Source organism: Rhinolophus hipposideros (assembly GCF_964194185.1).
Source record: "Rhinolophus hipposideros genome assembly, chromosome: 1".
In the NCBI taxonomy this organism is placed as follows: Eukaryota; Metazoa; Chordata; class Mammalia; order Chiroptera; family Rhinolophidae; genus Rhinolophus; species Rhinolophus hipposideros.
The window spans coordinates 101,397,370-101,413,030 of NC_138047.1; the positions used below are offsets into that span (position 1 = coordinate 101,397,370).

Genomic DNA, 15,661 nt, shown 5'->3' on the forward strand with positions numbered 1-15,661 from the left:
AACCCATTCATCCATTCACCAGATACTTGTTAAAGATCGACGTGGTATCAGACACTATTGTATATGGTTTTCCACTTTGCTCACTTTGAAACTCTAGAAACTTGATATAGAACAGAGGTTGCCTGTCTACCGCATCCTTCAGGCTCTTCCAAGAGTGTTCTTCAGAGGATCTGGGCTGTGTTCCTCCTCAGTAGCTTCTCTTCCCTGGATTCGCCAGGCCTTCCCTGGTACACCCAACCGGCCTCTCAAGCTGCCATTTACCCCACTGTCTGTCCTCTCTGGATGTAGAGCCACGTCGGTCTCTTTCATACTCCAAAGGGTACATTTCCTGCCTCAGACCCTCCCCACTCACTGTATCTTCCGCAGAAAGGCTTGGTTCACTCAACTGACTCAGAGCCCATGTCGGAACCAGAGTGTTGGACTGCAAGCAGACCAGGGACTAATCCATAAGGGTTCTCTAAATACCTATGTGTCTAGGGCTGAAAGCCCACAGTGCCCACCACTTTCTGTCTTCACTCTGGGTAGGCAGACCTGTTTAAACTGCAAACCGCAGGCCCATTTTTCACGTTGAATAGGTAGAGTTAGTAAGTACTGTCTTGTAGAATCCTTAACTTTATTTGTCTCTTTTTTTTTTTTCCAGAGGGGTTGGAATCAGTTTCCTCTTTTGTTGGATATTGATGACCACTGTGGTTTTCACTTTTGTTGTTGGTGGAAATTTGGAAAAATTGGTCTGTGAACCTTACCAAAACAAGAAGTTATTCCAGGTAAATGTGGGTTTTGTGACCATTATGGGAGGGCTTTAGCCAAAACTTTGACTTCTCTATATCTTATGGGTTTCATCAAGAGCAGTGCAAAAAAATGAGCAGTTTGGCTTTTATTCAAGAAGTTGAGATTCCTTCTATTTTTCAGAGCTATATATATATATATATATATATATATATATATATATATATATATATTTTTTTATATATATATAAATATTTATATATTTATTAAAAAAGCTATATATAGCTAAAAAAAGCTATATATATAGCTAAAAAAAGCTATATATATATTAAAAAAGCTATATATATTTTATTATATTTTATATATATAAATATTTATATATTTCTAAAAAAGCTATATATATATTTTATTATATTTTATATATATATTATTTATTATATATATATAGTTGTACAGCATTCTTATTTTTCTTTTTTTATGTAAGTGAAATCAATAGCTAGAATTAAGACCTACACATCAATGGCCATGGTAATATTTTGGGAGAATAAAAGCAGTAGTTCTTAAATGTGGCTGGAAACATCAAAAGATAAATTCTTGGGTTCATCCCATACTCCAGAAAGTTCCTTTTCAAAAGTTTCCCAGATGACAGTTGCCCACACAGATGGCTTGAGGCCCTGAATCTGGAGCGAAAGAGACTGATAAATTACGCTCCTCATGGCAGACAGTTGTCCCTGGCGGAAATCTGACGAGGCAGTTAGAAATTGATCTCAAGCCTCCCTTTCTCCCTCTAAAACCAACTACAACAGGCTCTAGGGGGCCATTTTGCGGTTTAGCTTCATTAATTAAGAAGGAAGTTTTGTGTTTCCAATGTCTTTCTCCAGATCCTGATTTTTAAAAATATATTTCTGTTTTATTTGTATGTTTTCTACCTCAAATCTGTTATATAATCGAGTGAATGACTATTAAAGTGACAACTTGTTGTCATGGCATTTTAATTATTCATTTGGTTGAGGAAAATTAAATTGGTAGCATCAATTTGTCAAATTATCTTCATTTGGCTGTCTGATAAAATTAATAATAATGATAATAATAATAGTAATAATAATGAGACATCAAACTAGACTGCATTCATACTGTGTTAAATCATTATAAAGGAATTCTTAAAAAGTAGGGGATATTTCAAAACCACTTACACTCTTCAAGCATATATGCAGTCATACACTAATTAGCTCTTCTTATATATGTATATGATGTGAAGTCAGAGAATTATGAGTTTTAATTCATTTTGTTTAGAGAGAAGTAGTTAAGAGCTGGGTAGTTAATTGCATCATGGCTTTATATTAGCTATTCTGAATCAAAATGTCTATTCTCATTTATAATGTGTTTGTTTTGCTAAAAAGTAGTGTAGTGTTCTCAAAAAAAGTAATTTCAGTAATTCCTATTGATGCTACTCAGTGGTCAATTGATTTATTCCAATCATACTATTATTTTCTAGTTTTAAACTAAAAATCAGTGAGGAAAATCATGACACGAAAATCTCACAAATATATTTAACAGAATATTAGTTTTATTATGTGTATGTATGTTAGAGTAAAACTGTCTTTTTAAAAAAAAAGTTTTAAAATTTGTTCTAGATTTTGGACACACCATATTTACTAAATGAAAATTGGAAACACTATCTCTCTGGCATGGTATTTAACAAACCGGATATTAATCTCACTTTTGAACAAGTTTACAGGTATGAATAATTGCATTATGCATTTTTGCTACTTCAAATGTTGCTCCAGAACGAGAATTTTGCTTTCAAAGTGTCTTTAACCTTAACGATGAGACTTTCCCGTTTCATAATTAAACTGTTCTCTAGTCATAGCAAAGAAATAGTAGAAATAAGACCGAAACAAAATAATCTTTCCTCTGAAAGCCTTTGAGACTAGGACTTACTGGTTAAGGTGACCCTAAGATGCATTAATGGGATCCTGTGAAAACTCCCATTCAAGAATTACCCTTCCCCAAGTCAATGCCATGTAACAAGAATTCAGTGGATGGAGCCAAATCCCAGATAAGCAAAGGGCTTGGCTGTGTAGTCGGGCTGCCCAGGCCCCAGTCCTGGCTCTACTACCGGGAGCTTTGTGATCCCGAGTGATTCCACTTCTCTCTGTTCAATAGGGTTGAAGTTTCAATGGCTCCCCATCTCTTCCAGCAGAGACACAAATGAGTGGCACATATGTCCACCCTTCTCACACCTAGCCCTCATGGCAGATATTGGTAATAGATTGTGGTCTTCTACTCAGCCCAGAGAGTCTCCGGATATTTCTCAACAGCATGTTCCAGGCAGACATTATTAACCCATCACAGTTTCTGTGCATGATTAAACCATCCCAGCTCTTTGTGATTCTGGCACCTGCAGAAATTTCCAGTCTTCCCTCTGATTGTTAGTGCATTGAGTTCTCTGTTCCAACAACACCAACCTACTTGGGGTTCCCTGGAGAGCAGTATCACACCTCCTAGGGATGTGGGAAAGTTGCTTCTCCCATGCATCCCTCAGGGCTAGAGGGCTCTGGCTGCAGAACCAGAAGGAGATGCTCCCAGAAAGTGGCTGTGGCTGTCTTGGTGGCAGGTGACACCTACCCTTTTTAGCTCAGTCAAGGAGGCATATTTTTTTCCCATTTTAGGAAGAACAGAGAGGTGAGGCCAAGTGAGGTTTCAAGCCAAAGTATCCCAACCAGCTGGATGTTTGTAGACCCTTCCCTATCTCCATCCTGCCATTAGAATATACATCCAACCATATGTTTAGTAAGTGACGCTTACTAAGGGAGGTAGTCTGACAGGGGCTTGACAGAATCTTTTAATAAAGCCCATGAAGTACCTTGCAACACACCTGTTTCTAGTAAGTTTTGTTTTGTTTTTTGCTTTTTTTAATGAGCATTTATTTCACCCCAATTTGTAAACGTGTTATCCCTCACAGCACTGGATGGAGCACTAAGGAGACAGCTAGAGGAACCTATTTACCAAACCTATTGGATCTGTTCCCCAAATAGGACATTCAGTAAAGTGGGTAATGAAGTCAGGAATGGTGGGTGCTGGTGGTGGGGGTGGGGCTGGGGTTTGTGTTGCCACTGGTGACTGTTTACGGTGTCGACCTCAAAAGCCACTATGTTCACAGATTAAACAAAGATGAACAGTTAACCTTTCTCTTCGTCTTTAGCAGTGGGCAGAAGTAGCCACAACTGCCTTTCTGGATTATAATTATTCTGTCTATTCCCATAGTGATTGCAAAGAAAATAAAGGCATTTATGCCACACTTAAGCTGGAAAACCGCTACAATATTAGTGAACATCTCAACATTCAAGAGGTAAGTCATTAGAACCAATCATGAAATTGATGTATTTATTAAATCCAGCTGTCTTTGTCGTTTTAAATTGAGGTAAAATTCACATAAAATTAACCATTTTAAAGTGACATTTTGTACGTTCACAAGGTTGTGCAACACTTACATCTATAAAATTCCTAAACACTTCCATCAGCCCTCATCCCAGCCAGTTGTCTTCTTGAGTCAGGCGTTTCTCTAGTAGGCTATGCAAGATGCTCTAAGGGGGCCTCTGAGAACACAGGGAAAGATTTTTCTCTGAGTGTCAGTGTTCCCAGAGGAACAAAGCCCACTTGTTCCCCAGGGATATTGGCTCTCCAAGACCGCCACCCTTTTCTGCCAGGTTCCTGAAGAGGGAATGAGGCACTGGAAACGATAGCGCACGCTGTCATCATTCCTTATGAATCATGGCTGTGGCTGCAGGCCTGCAGGGTGGGCTCTCCTGAGCTCTGCTGGCCCATGGCAAGAGATAGTATGCCTGCAAGAGTGGCAGCACACAGAATGGAGTGACCCCTTCTCTTTGCCCGAGCCCACACTGAAGGCTTGAATCTTCAGACTCTGAAGAGAGACTACTGCAGAGAGAGCACACTGACTGGAAGTAGGAGCAAGAGAGGTTCAGCTGCCCAGGTCTGGGGTGACATTAGCCTAGGCTATCCTGGCTTCCACTTTCCTCGAGGCCTTCTGGCCTTCTTAGCTAGGTAGGGAAGAGTCTAAGGAGCCTTCTTTCTTCTGGATTTCCAAAATGGAAGAGATACCAAGGGATACCAAGGGGAGAGGTTGTCCCACTGTGGTGTCACAAAAGGCTGTCAGAGGTACCGTGACCTCATGATGACCTGATGGTTTTCATATGTGAAGATAGTTATTTGAAAGCAGTACACAAATTTTGTATCAATAATCTTACCAAAATTCCTTGCGTGTAGACATAAATAAATAAAATATAATTTTGTAACCAAGCCCGACATAGATGCCCTCTACACATTTGCCCATCACGCTATGTGTCATTTTCTTTGTGTGCCATGATGAGTAGGGGTGGAAAGTGCCCAGGACACAGGCACGTCACACTGCCTGAAACTAGTGGCTCTAAGGACAGCCCTAAGTTATCAACCATGTTCCCATAATCTCCAGCCTCCCTAGCACCCAACTCCAGCGCATGCTGTCTCCTTTCCTGGGATGCAGCCTGATAGGTCCCTTTCAGCATCTCTATTTATCAAGACTCACTCAGAAGCCATCTCCTCCCTGTTGCCCTCCCCCATCTCCTGCTTTGGAAGTTTCTCCCCCACTCCTAATGTCCTGGTGCAGTTTCGATGCCTTTCTCATGACTCTGCCTCTTCCTCTGGAGGTCTTTGAGGGTAGAGGTGCAATATTTTGCTTTGCACCCCACCTCCTCACATAGCACTTGGCACAGGGTATAAGGAAGGAGGCAGAGAGGCAGGCGAGGAGTGGGAGGGGGAGAAGAGAATCAGGAAGAAACTGCCAGTCAAGTGCAAGTACATTCTTTTTTGTCCTGTGTAATTTTATTGCTCTTTTAAAGCATTAAGTATGTGACATTATTGGAAAAGAATGGGCTTATTTATAACTTTTCTCTTACTCATGCAGCATACCGGAAACATAAACAGTAGTTTCGAAAACATGAATGTAAAGATTGACAATATTGTTCTGCTGGACGCAGCAGGAAGAAAAAACCTTATGGATTTTAGTTCTTCAGGAGTAGACCAAGTAGATTATGACGCTTACTTGGCTGAGGTATGACCTGAGTGCTCATGCTTGATCTTTTGGGGGAAATCAGAGCATGGATATGCGTGCTTCTTTTCTGTTTTTATTTTTCAATTGAGATGAAATTCACATAACATGAAATTAACCATTTTAAAGCGAGCAATTCACTAGCATGTAGTACAATCACAGTGCCGTACAACTGCCCCTTTTGACTAGTTCCAGAAATCTTCCTCACCCCAAAAGAAAGCCCCGTTCCCATGAAGCTCTCAGCCTCTGGCAACCCCTAGTCTGTGTTCTGTTTCTTGACTTTATATTCCATTCATTTCAATATGAATGGAATCATACAGTATGTGACATTTTGTGTTCAATGGCCTTAACTGGCCCCTTTCACGGAGCCTAAAGTTTTTGAGATTCATTTGTGTTATGGCATATAGCAATCAGTACTTCATTTGTTTTTATGATTGAACAAAACAATATGGTTTTCTGTGTGTAAATAAGAATGAAATGTTGTCAGCTATGTGAGAGCTTCCCGCCTTACTGTACGAACCTACGTTCAATTTGTTGCCTGTCAGATGTTGTTAAGGTTTAAAAATCCTGTATCTGTGACACAGTTTTGTTTTTGTGTGTTTTTTTTCCATCTCTTTTTTAGATAGCTAAACCTCCCACAAAAGTGAATCTTTTGTCATTTGCAGAGGAACTAGAAAGAAAAGCCAACCAGTTGGTGAGTTCCAACAGTTCGGTTAAATGCTATAATTGTAGATGTCACATGTCTGTACAATGCTTAGGCAAGCTTCCCTCCACCACGAGTGACCCCTTGTTTAAACCGTCTCTCGCACATGTCTGAAGTTCCACCAGCAGCCATTGCCATGTGGCCCACAAGCCTGTGAAAGTTTCCAGGGCGGCTTTGGGGGTCACACAGCTTTTCCCGACCCCTGCCTTTGGTGTTGACATCCTGAACTGCTTTAGCACCACTTTGTTTTCGCCCCGTGAACCCCTCCACTGCCAACACATGCCCACACATTTTCCTTGCAGTGAAGGGAATGGTAACGAGGACGGGGCAGGGAAATTGCATGTGCTGCTTTGCATCACAGTAAGAAGTGGGTGAGGGAAGGCAAGGACACCATCCAGGCCCCCTAGGCTTCCCCTCCATCAGCTACTTTGCTTGCTGATGGAGCAAGTCCTTTGCTTGCTGGTGACTAAATGGCTGTAAGTGGCCCCTTTCAAAAAGCCGCAGAGCGTGATGAAGAGGCACCTGGGCTCCAGAGGACAAACAGGATTTAAATCCTGACTCAGCCACTTCCTCACTGTGGGACCCTGGGCAAGGCCTTCCACCTGTCTGTGCCGTAGTTTCCTCACCTGTAAGATGGGGGCAATGTGATCATTAGGCATTAATATACTAAACACTATTGAAGTGTGGACTGAATAAAACTCACTCAGTTGAGCCTTGGTTTGCTCATTGTAAAATGGGGGTATTGCTGCTTTGCGGTGGCTATCTCATGGTGAGGTGAGAAAGAAGGAGCACAGCGTCTGGCACTCAGGAAGGGCTAACGAGTGTGGGCTTTTTGATTGCTGACAGTTCGTGCCCTTCTGTGTCTCCACACGGCCCCTCCCAGCACCCCCAGGCCCACAGTCACCATCTTACCAGGAAGGCTGCACGCAGCTCCTGGGGTTAGAGAGAGTACTCCAGGCTCTGGAAAAATGGGGTTGATCTTTGTTTGTTTGATTCTCTTTGTAGCCCCCTGGAAGCTTGAAAAGGTCCCTGACAAGTAATGCACAAACGATTAGAACAGTTTACCACGAGCAAGTCATGCCTTTGGGACAACTGATGGTAAGAATCAACCACCTCTGGCATTTCACTATGACTGGAGCACAATCCGTTTCACCTAGTTGGCTTGGTGACATATGCGCATCTCACATAGGTCAAGTCCAATTGGCCTCAGGCTAAGAAACTGAACTACTTAAAAAATATATGACAATAGCTGGACTTAAAAGAAGACAATTTTTCAATTTCACCCCTCCTTTCTGTTTATTTCCCTGTCTTTTTTCCATCTGAATGTGAACAGATAGATGAAATCTGTGGTTGCCTCATTCACTGTGCTCTGGTTTTCACAGCCTTCACCCGGCCCCTCTAAGCCATGCACTTGGCTACAGTGCTGAGGTCTCTGTTCTGGACTTATTTATTCTCAAATTCTTTTTCTCCAAACCCTGCCAAGAAATATGTGAAGGCAAGGGTAAGTCCTTTTAGCTCTGCCTCCATTGGCTCTGTTCTCTGTCCCGATCAGGCGTTTTCCTCTCTCCTCTCTCCCATCCTACTGTCTGACTTTCGTTTCCTTGTTCTCTCTGCCTGCTGGCCTCTTTCCTGAATGCCAGAGAGGCAGTTTGTAGCAGAGAAAGAATAGCGGCTCTGGAGTCAGGCTGACCTGATTTCATATTCAGCTTCTGCCTCTCCACAGTCCTGTAGCTGGCAGTTTCCTCCTCTGACAATGGTGGGACTGGTTCTTGCCTGGTTCCAGGCGATGAAGGTAAACTCTGTAACTAGGAGGAGTTATTATTATGCTTGTGGGGATGGTCAGGTTTGCAGCTCTCAAGGGGAAGATTCTGTGGAAAGCGAGTTACAGATCAGCTTGCCCAGGCTTGGAGATGCATGTTAGCCTACTTGACCTTCAACTCCAGAACCTTCCAGAACAAGTTTTTACCATCATTCTCTCTCCCTTTTTTCCTTGACTTCCTAATTTATCAGAGTATTCACAAAGTCCTCTTATTGAATTTTCTTAATTTGTTTGCTGTGCTTACCACAGTTCTCTGCTACACTTGTTTGCGTAGGTTTGCACAAATTCGTTAACATTTTAAGCTGGTTTTTTGCATGTTCCCTAAATGCCTTCATTCACATCAACACAGGACTCCTTGGCCTTTTCAGAGCTGGGGTAACCTGTTTATAAATAGGCAAGTTGTTCTATACATGTGATCTACAATCTAAATGAGAGGTTAACAAACTATGGCCCTGAAAACTAGCCTGTGGGCCAAATCCAGCCTGCTGCCAGTTTTTACACATAAACTTTATTGGAACACAGCCATTGCCCACTATTCACAGGTGATCTGTGGATGCTTTTGGCTACAAGGGCAAAGTTGAGTAGTTGTGGCAGGGTACGTACCACAAAGCCTTCAATCTTTACATCTGGGCCTTAAGTGATATAATCAGCCAATCCCTCATCTAAAACATGCAAATTAAATCATTCTTGTTGGGCAGGCTTTATTTTAAGTAGTCTGCCACTTTGAGCAAACCTGACACCTTGCATGTCATGCGCTGCCCTTTGAAGCTGTAGAATATGTATTCTAATATTTTTCCAGTGTTCTCATACCGGAGGTATGTGAGGTACACATTGTTATTATGTCTGTTGTTTTTTCTAGAATAACACCATTGCAGAGTAATGTTGGATTTCATGGCTGACTTGACAGGGGGGAGGGGGACACAAGTCATGAGATCTTGCTACTTCATGTAATCCGTTGGAAAATATTGTCTATGTTTGTTCACCAGAGAAGTTTATACCGAAGTATCCAGAATCTTCAAAACAAAAGCAGTGGATTGGGGGTAAGGATTTATTTTCTTTTTCTGTCACGGGGTCTTATTATAAAAGCACACACAGATTTTCAGAGATGTTGGTTTTGCAGATATTTTACATTAAAAAAAAAAGTATCAGTTATCCATCCATTTTAATTCCCGAACTGTGTTTTCCTACCGTTATCTTTCTGAGTGCTTCTATCAATGCAGACCTCATCTTAGCACGTTGTTAGGTACACAGAAGAAAGCTGTGTTTGGGTATGCAGGACACAAGCTTAGAAGGTACACTAGTCACTTTTATTGAGATAATGCTGCCTAATAAACAGCCTCCAAACCTCAGTGCCTTCTAGCCACAAACTTTCATTCTCATCATTGGGTCAACTCCAGGCTTTTTCACATATTGTCCCACCTAGAGACGCAGCCTAAAGGAGCAGTTCCCGTCTGGGTCACCTCAGATCCTCATAGTGGAGAATTCACTATGGCATTCAGAGGATGAATGGAAACACAGGTATCCTTTGAAGCCCCCACTTAGAACCAGTATACCGCCAATTCATCTACGTCCCATTGGCCAGAGCAAGTCACACAGTCAAGGCCGTCACCTTCGGGTGGGGAAGTATGCCCCACTACCTGGGCAGCCATGCCTGGAAAGGCATCAGTGATCAGGAACAGCTAATACAACTCATCACACGGGGCTCCCTCTGGCCACAACATTCCCACAGCAGAAACTGAGCTCCAAGACTGTGTTGTATTCCGCTTGTACCTGTAATGAATGCCAACAGGCAACTCAACTTCTTATGGAATGGACTAGGCTGCCCATAAGCAGTTTGGGATGTCAGTCCCACAGCAGAAAACTCTGCATTTCTCCCTGTGTTTTTCTCAGAGCTCCTTCTACTCACCTTTGTCACAAGGATTCTTGCCATACTTGACTGGGCCCCCCCAGTGAACCATGAGCTCCTTAAGCTGTAGTTGGTACTCTCCCTGGGCAGCATTAAGCCTGCCATTTGTTGATGGACCAAGGCCCCGACTCAGTTCTCCTGCAGACCATTAGGTCTGCTCTGCTCCAGGACCATCCCTGTACCTCTTGTCATGGCTGCCATATCACAAGTGTGTGTCCCATGCTCGGGGAACATGGAGACAGACCAGTGACTGCCTGCAGGTCCTGTATTACCCTGATGCACCTTGACTTTCAGAGTGACGGCATGCAGCTATGCACTGCTCTCCATAAAGGGTCAGGGGGCGGAAATCAACCCTTGACCTACTGGCCAGGCTATGTGCCCTGAGGTCTCTGTGCAACTGTTCCAATTTGCACCAAACTGCCATGTGGGTTGGCAGTGGTTTGGAGTGAAAATAACAAACAAGCAAACAAACAAAAACAAAAAACAAAACCAAACCAAACAAACAAAAAAACTAGGTGCAAATCCCAGGTCTTATGCTTCTCAGCTTGGTGACCCTGGGCAAGGTCAACTACTCATCTGTGAAGGGAGCCTAACAATAGCCTCCATTTGGCCTTGTGAGGATTCAGTGATGTGATTCAGATAGAGGGCCTGGCCCACTGTCTGGCACAAAGTAAATGCTTGCTGTGTAGTTGTCTCCTCCCCCCTGCCCTCAGAAGGCTGCACTGGTTCTGTCCTCTCTTTTGCCAGCAAACTGTGGTGGTGTGGGGCTGAATTAATAGCACTTGCATCCATATGCAAATGGTCCAATGAAGCCCTTTTATCACTTGATATCTTGTCAATTGTTGCTGTGTTTTCCAGGTGAAAGTGGTCAATATCATTTCCTCTTTGGATTCTGCTCAGGACTTCATCACAAACCGTATTTCCTCTATTATTGTTCAAGTAAGTTTTGTGTTTTTTTTAAATCGGTATGCCAATAAGTGGGTGTTTTGACCATAACTACAAGATTCAATAGAGTAGGGTGTAGTCATCCTAATGGTTTTCCTACTCTTTGATTTCTTTCCAGGAAAGTACGAAGTATGGGAATATGATACTTGGATATTTTGAACGTTATCTGCAGTGGGTCAAAATCTCTGTAAGTAGTTTATCTTTTACGAACAGAAGGGGACTGTGTGTTAGGATAGTCATTTTTGAGGATAAAGTCAGGAGGAAATAAAATTAAATTCCTGGTAATGTTGTAGGAGATCAGTAAAAGGACCTTGAACTTGGAGACCATGACTAGAGGTGACATGAGACTCCACACAAGTGTCACCCACACTGGGCGTCTCCTCAGGCCTGCCCGCCAGGTTGGAGAACATATCCTTCATGGTCTCCCCCAACACCTGTGCTCACCTTTGTCACAGGGATTCTTGCCACACTTGACTGCATCTCTGCAAGTGAGCCATGAGCTCCTTAATTTAAGAGTCTCATGCTCTACTGACTGAGCTAGCCGGGCGCCACTTAAGAGTCCATTTGAAGATATGGTTTGTACACTCCCTGGGCAGCACTGAGCCTGCTACATTGGAACCAACATCAATCTAGGCAGGAATGGTTAAGTCACATACAAGCCACACCATGGGAATGTCAGGCGGCCATTTGTACAAAATGGATCAGAGCTACATGTTACCAAACTCAATGTGTTCATTTTGTCTGCAAGCCCATGGAGACTCGAACAGGAGATTGCAGCAAAGAAAGTAGAGGTTGAATTAAGGAAATGGCACCAAGCCCAGAGACACAGGGGAGCTAGCGCTCAAAGACCTGGCTCCCCGATGGTCTGTAGGTTACAGATTCTATAGGGCAGAATCACAAGGTACCATAGGTTAGGGGTTCAGGGTTGTGTTGGGAGCTGATTGGCTGGAGGGGAGGTAAGAATAATGAATCATTTCTTCAGGTCTTGAGGACAGTTCTGAGGTCTTGCGTGGAGTTCCTCTCCTGGCTACTATGGGAAAGTAGCCAGGGAGTCGTTCCATCTTAGGGCTCAGGAACTGAAACATAATTTAGGTCAAGATGTTATCTTAGCTGCCAGGAGTCTCATCGTGTGACCATCAGTCAGGTCCTGGCTACTGTTTCCTGCTGCCTCGGGGGATGCTGATTATCCTGGGGAAAGGCTAGGTCTATATGTATAGAGAGAGGGGGAGATGATTTCCAGAGCTAGCATTTAAAACTAAATTTAATCAAAGTCACAGGGGCCCTCAGTTTCATACACCACAGGATTTGGAGAGAAAAGCAAGATGCAGGAAAACACATAGAATAGGATCCTTACCCCACTTTCTATAAAACTAACAGTGAAAAAGCCTATAAAAAAAAGTGTATAGAGTTGTTTGAGCTTGGAGCGATATAAGGTTATTAATACGGGTTGCCTTGTAAAGTATAGGTGAGCTAACCAATAAAGGACAAGAAATTACACACCCCCACTCAAAAGAGCTAATATCTATCGTATTGTCCATATTCCTGAGTGTTTTTCAGTGAATGAATGTAGCTCTCTTAAGTCAATAGGATTAGAGTACGTGTCTGGGATCCATTAAACTTGTATATGAGTTCACCTCATTAATGAGTACATTGTTTTCTGTCTTCTAAAATGGGGTCAGCGGGTACTGCTGTTTTTATAAATAAAACTTTACTGGCACACAGCCACACCCATTTGTGTGTATATTGTTTATGGGTGCTTTTGCCATACCATGGCAGAGTCAGGCAGCTAGGACAGATATATCTCAGTGTAGCCTGCAAAGTCTAAAATATTGCCTCTCTGGCCTTTTATAGAACAAGTCTGCTGACCCCTATTCTGAAATGTACACTTATTAAGTAACTCACTTTCCATTTTTTTCTCACAACCTTTGTCAGATCACAGAGGGGTTAGGAAAGAAATTCAGACTGAGACACTGTGCTGGACACATGTACTTTTTAATTCTCTCAGGAGTCCAGTAGGACGGGTTTTATTGTTCCAAATAGCAAACGAGGAAACAAAACCAGAAACTGGATTCAGAGAGAATCAGGGTCTTTCTTTCCAGTACGTACTTTTACACGTCGTAGAATTCATCTGTACAAATCTGCTGTCAGTTCCATGTCTTTACAAGACAGAGAGATCCTTCTTGTGGAAACAGGCCAAAGGTAACTGGTGTGGAGAATTCTTGTGGATCTTTGTGGCTCAGAGATTGCCTGTTTCTTACCCCTTAGATCACCGAGCAAGTTGCAGCCTGCAAACCCATGGCCACCGCTTTAGATTCTGCTGTTGACATCTTCCTGTGCAGCTCCATTATCAAACCCATGGTAAGAATTTCACCTTTCAAAAGAAGGAGACACAATAAACTCATCATCTTTGGTTTTTGTTTTTATTTTTTCCAGATTGCACTACACACTGTAATATAAAACAGTTTCTTGCTTGGGTCTATTACATTTAGACCTAAAATCTAAAATGTAGATGAATGTGTTCTGACACCTAATAGACTAGAAAAATCAAAAACCTAGCTGCTTCTTCGTTCCTTACCAGAATTATATTTACAGAAATCAGGAGACTTTCATGAAGAAAACTCCTATTTTTCCAGAATAATTGGAAAGGAACAACCACTGGTGGGCAGATTAGATTGTCAATATTCGAAAGGATTCTTAGTGCAACTATATATATATATTAATATATAATTAATATATATATTTGGGAACAATAATTTATATATATAGATTTATATATATATATAAATTATATATACAAATTAAGTTTGCTGTAGCTCTGGGCTTATATATATATAAGCCCAGAGTTACAGCAAACTTAATTTAACTTTTGATTTACAAACCCTTTGAGATGTTACTACTGGGATGGTAAGTTCCAATTAATCAAACATATTCCTCAGTTCTATTTCCTCTGCAATATATACTGGCTGTCTCCACGAGCCAGTCCTCTCACTCGGCTCAAAGTACCTCATTCGCTTCCAGTTGCTATCACAATAAGATTAGGATCCTTAATAGAATACACTAGACCCTGTACGATTGGGTCCCTGCCCATCTAGTCTACATTTTGCACTATTTGATCATCTTTCTCACTGTGCTTTAGTGAGTTTTCTTTCACTTTTTTAAATATATTTCGATTTCCCCACCGTCGGGCCTTTGCACATGCCATTTCTCCTAGCTGGACTAGAGACTAGACACATACTCTTTATGTTTCTCTCATTCTTCGCTTCCACACCCACACCCTACCCAGCGGTCTTGTAATGTAATGGTCGAGAACACAGGTTCTGAATTCAAATTCCACTTCTACCTTTTGTGAATTCTGTGACAGAAAAATGATTGAACTTTTCTGAGCTTCATCAGCTAAATGGGGTTGTTTCAATGGTTGAGTGAGACATTACATGTAAAGTCTTAACACCATTCCTGGTACATTAATACACTAAGTGTTCACTGCTATTAGCTGTTGTTCTGTTTTCAGGTCTTAACTCAAACGTATCTTTTTTTTTCCAGGAAGACTTTTGATTTTTTTCTTTTTTTCTAGATTGTACTAGACAGTATAATGTAAAATAGTTTTCTGCTTGGGTCTGTTAGGTTTACACCTAAAATTTAAACCTGATCTTTACAACTAGATCAGGCTCTCTTCTCTACCCTCCCCTAGAGCTCTATGCTTTTCCTTTAGAGATGTTATTGCTGTTCGAATTGTGTATTTGTGTGATTCTTTAAGACCTGTCCCCCAAAACTCACAGACTAACCTCTAAACTCCATGATCAGAGGCCCTATGTGATCACTGATGTGTCCCTGTCACCTGGCATATGCCTGGCACAGGTGATTGAATGAATGACGATCAGGTAGCTGTCTGACACAGTACATCCGGATTGTTCTATCTGTCCATCTTCCCATCCCACGCCCACATGTCCATCTTGTCTGTGGATGGGCTTTCATATCTGCATGAAAACAATCCTGCACTTACCCAGACATGCAGACCCTAAGCCTTAGCTTCCTGGCTGCTTCCCTCATCTTCTGACCTCTTACCCTTTCACCTTGCTGCTTGGAGCCTCTGCTGATGGCTTTGGTTGAAGCCCTCATTGCAGGGGTCCTAGGTTAGCCTTGTTGGCTCTGAATTGATTTCCTTGCATCCAGTGTTCACCACTGACCCCAGGCTAAATTGCCCAACCATGAGCTACCTCTCCACAAATAACAAGAGAAGTAATGGAGGGGAAGCCTGGAGACCATTCAGGAAGATTATAGGCTAGAGTTTTATAGTTGGTGGCTTAAATAGTAAGGAAGAGCTCCGGGCTCTGGCATCACCAGCAAAAGAGACTATAGGTTAGCATGTTTCTTTTATATCTTGATTGTTCCCAAAAGGATTGAAGCAGCTTCCAGTAGAAAGATACAGTTGTCATAAAGCTCTAAAGCCTCTCAAAA

General features: G+C 42.1%; 1 protein-coding gene across 9 annotated transcripts in view; it reads left to right on the forward strand.

Moving 5' to 3' along the window:
- The window catches only part of PROM1 (prominin 1), a 95,153-nt gene that overhangs the window by 76,150 nt on the left and 3,342 nt on the right, over positions 1-15,661 (forward strand). For all 9 annotated transcript variants that reach the window (XM_081055160.1, XM_081055165.1, XM_081055161.1 and 6 more), the window contains exons 13-22: positions 641-764; positions 2,361-2,464; positions 3,994-4,078; positions 5,690-5,836; positions 6,456-6,527; positions 7,542-7,634; positions 9,342-9,395; positions 11,120-11,200; positions 11,325-11,393; positions 13,472-13,564. In XM_081055160.1, the coding sequence (XP_080911286.1) occupies positions 641-764; positions 2,361-2,464; positions 3,994-4,078; positions 5,690-5,836; positions 6,456-6,527; positions 7,542-7,634; positions 9,342-9,395; positions 11,120-11,200; positions 11,325-11,393; positions 13,472-13,564 (922 nt within the window). The remainder of the gene's footprint in view (positions 1-640; positions 765-2,360; positions 2,465-3,993; positions 4,079-5,689; positions 5,837-6,455; positions 6,528-7,541; positions 7,635-9,341; positions 9,396-11,119; positions 11,201-11,324; positions 11,394-13,471; positions 13,565-15,661) is intronic.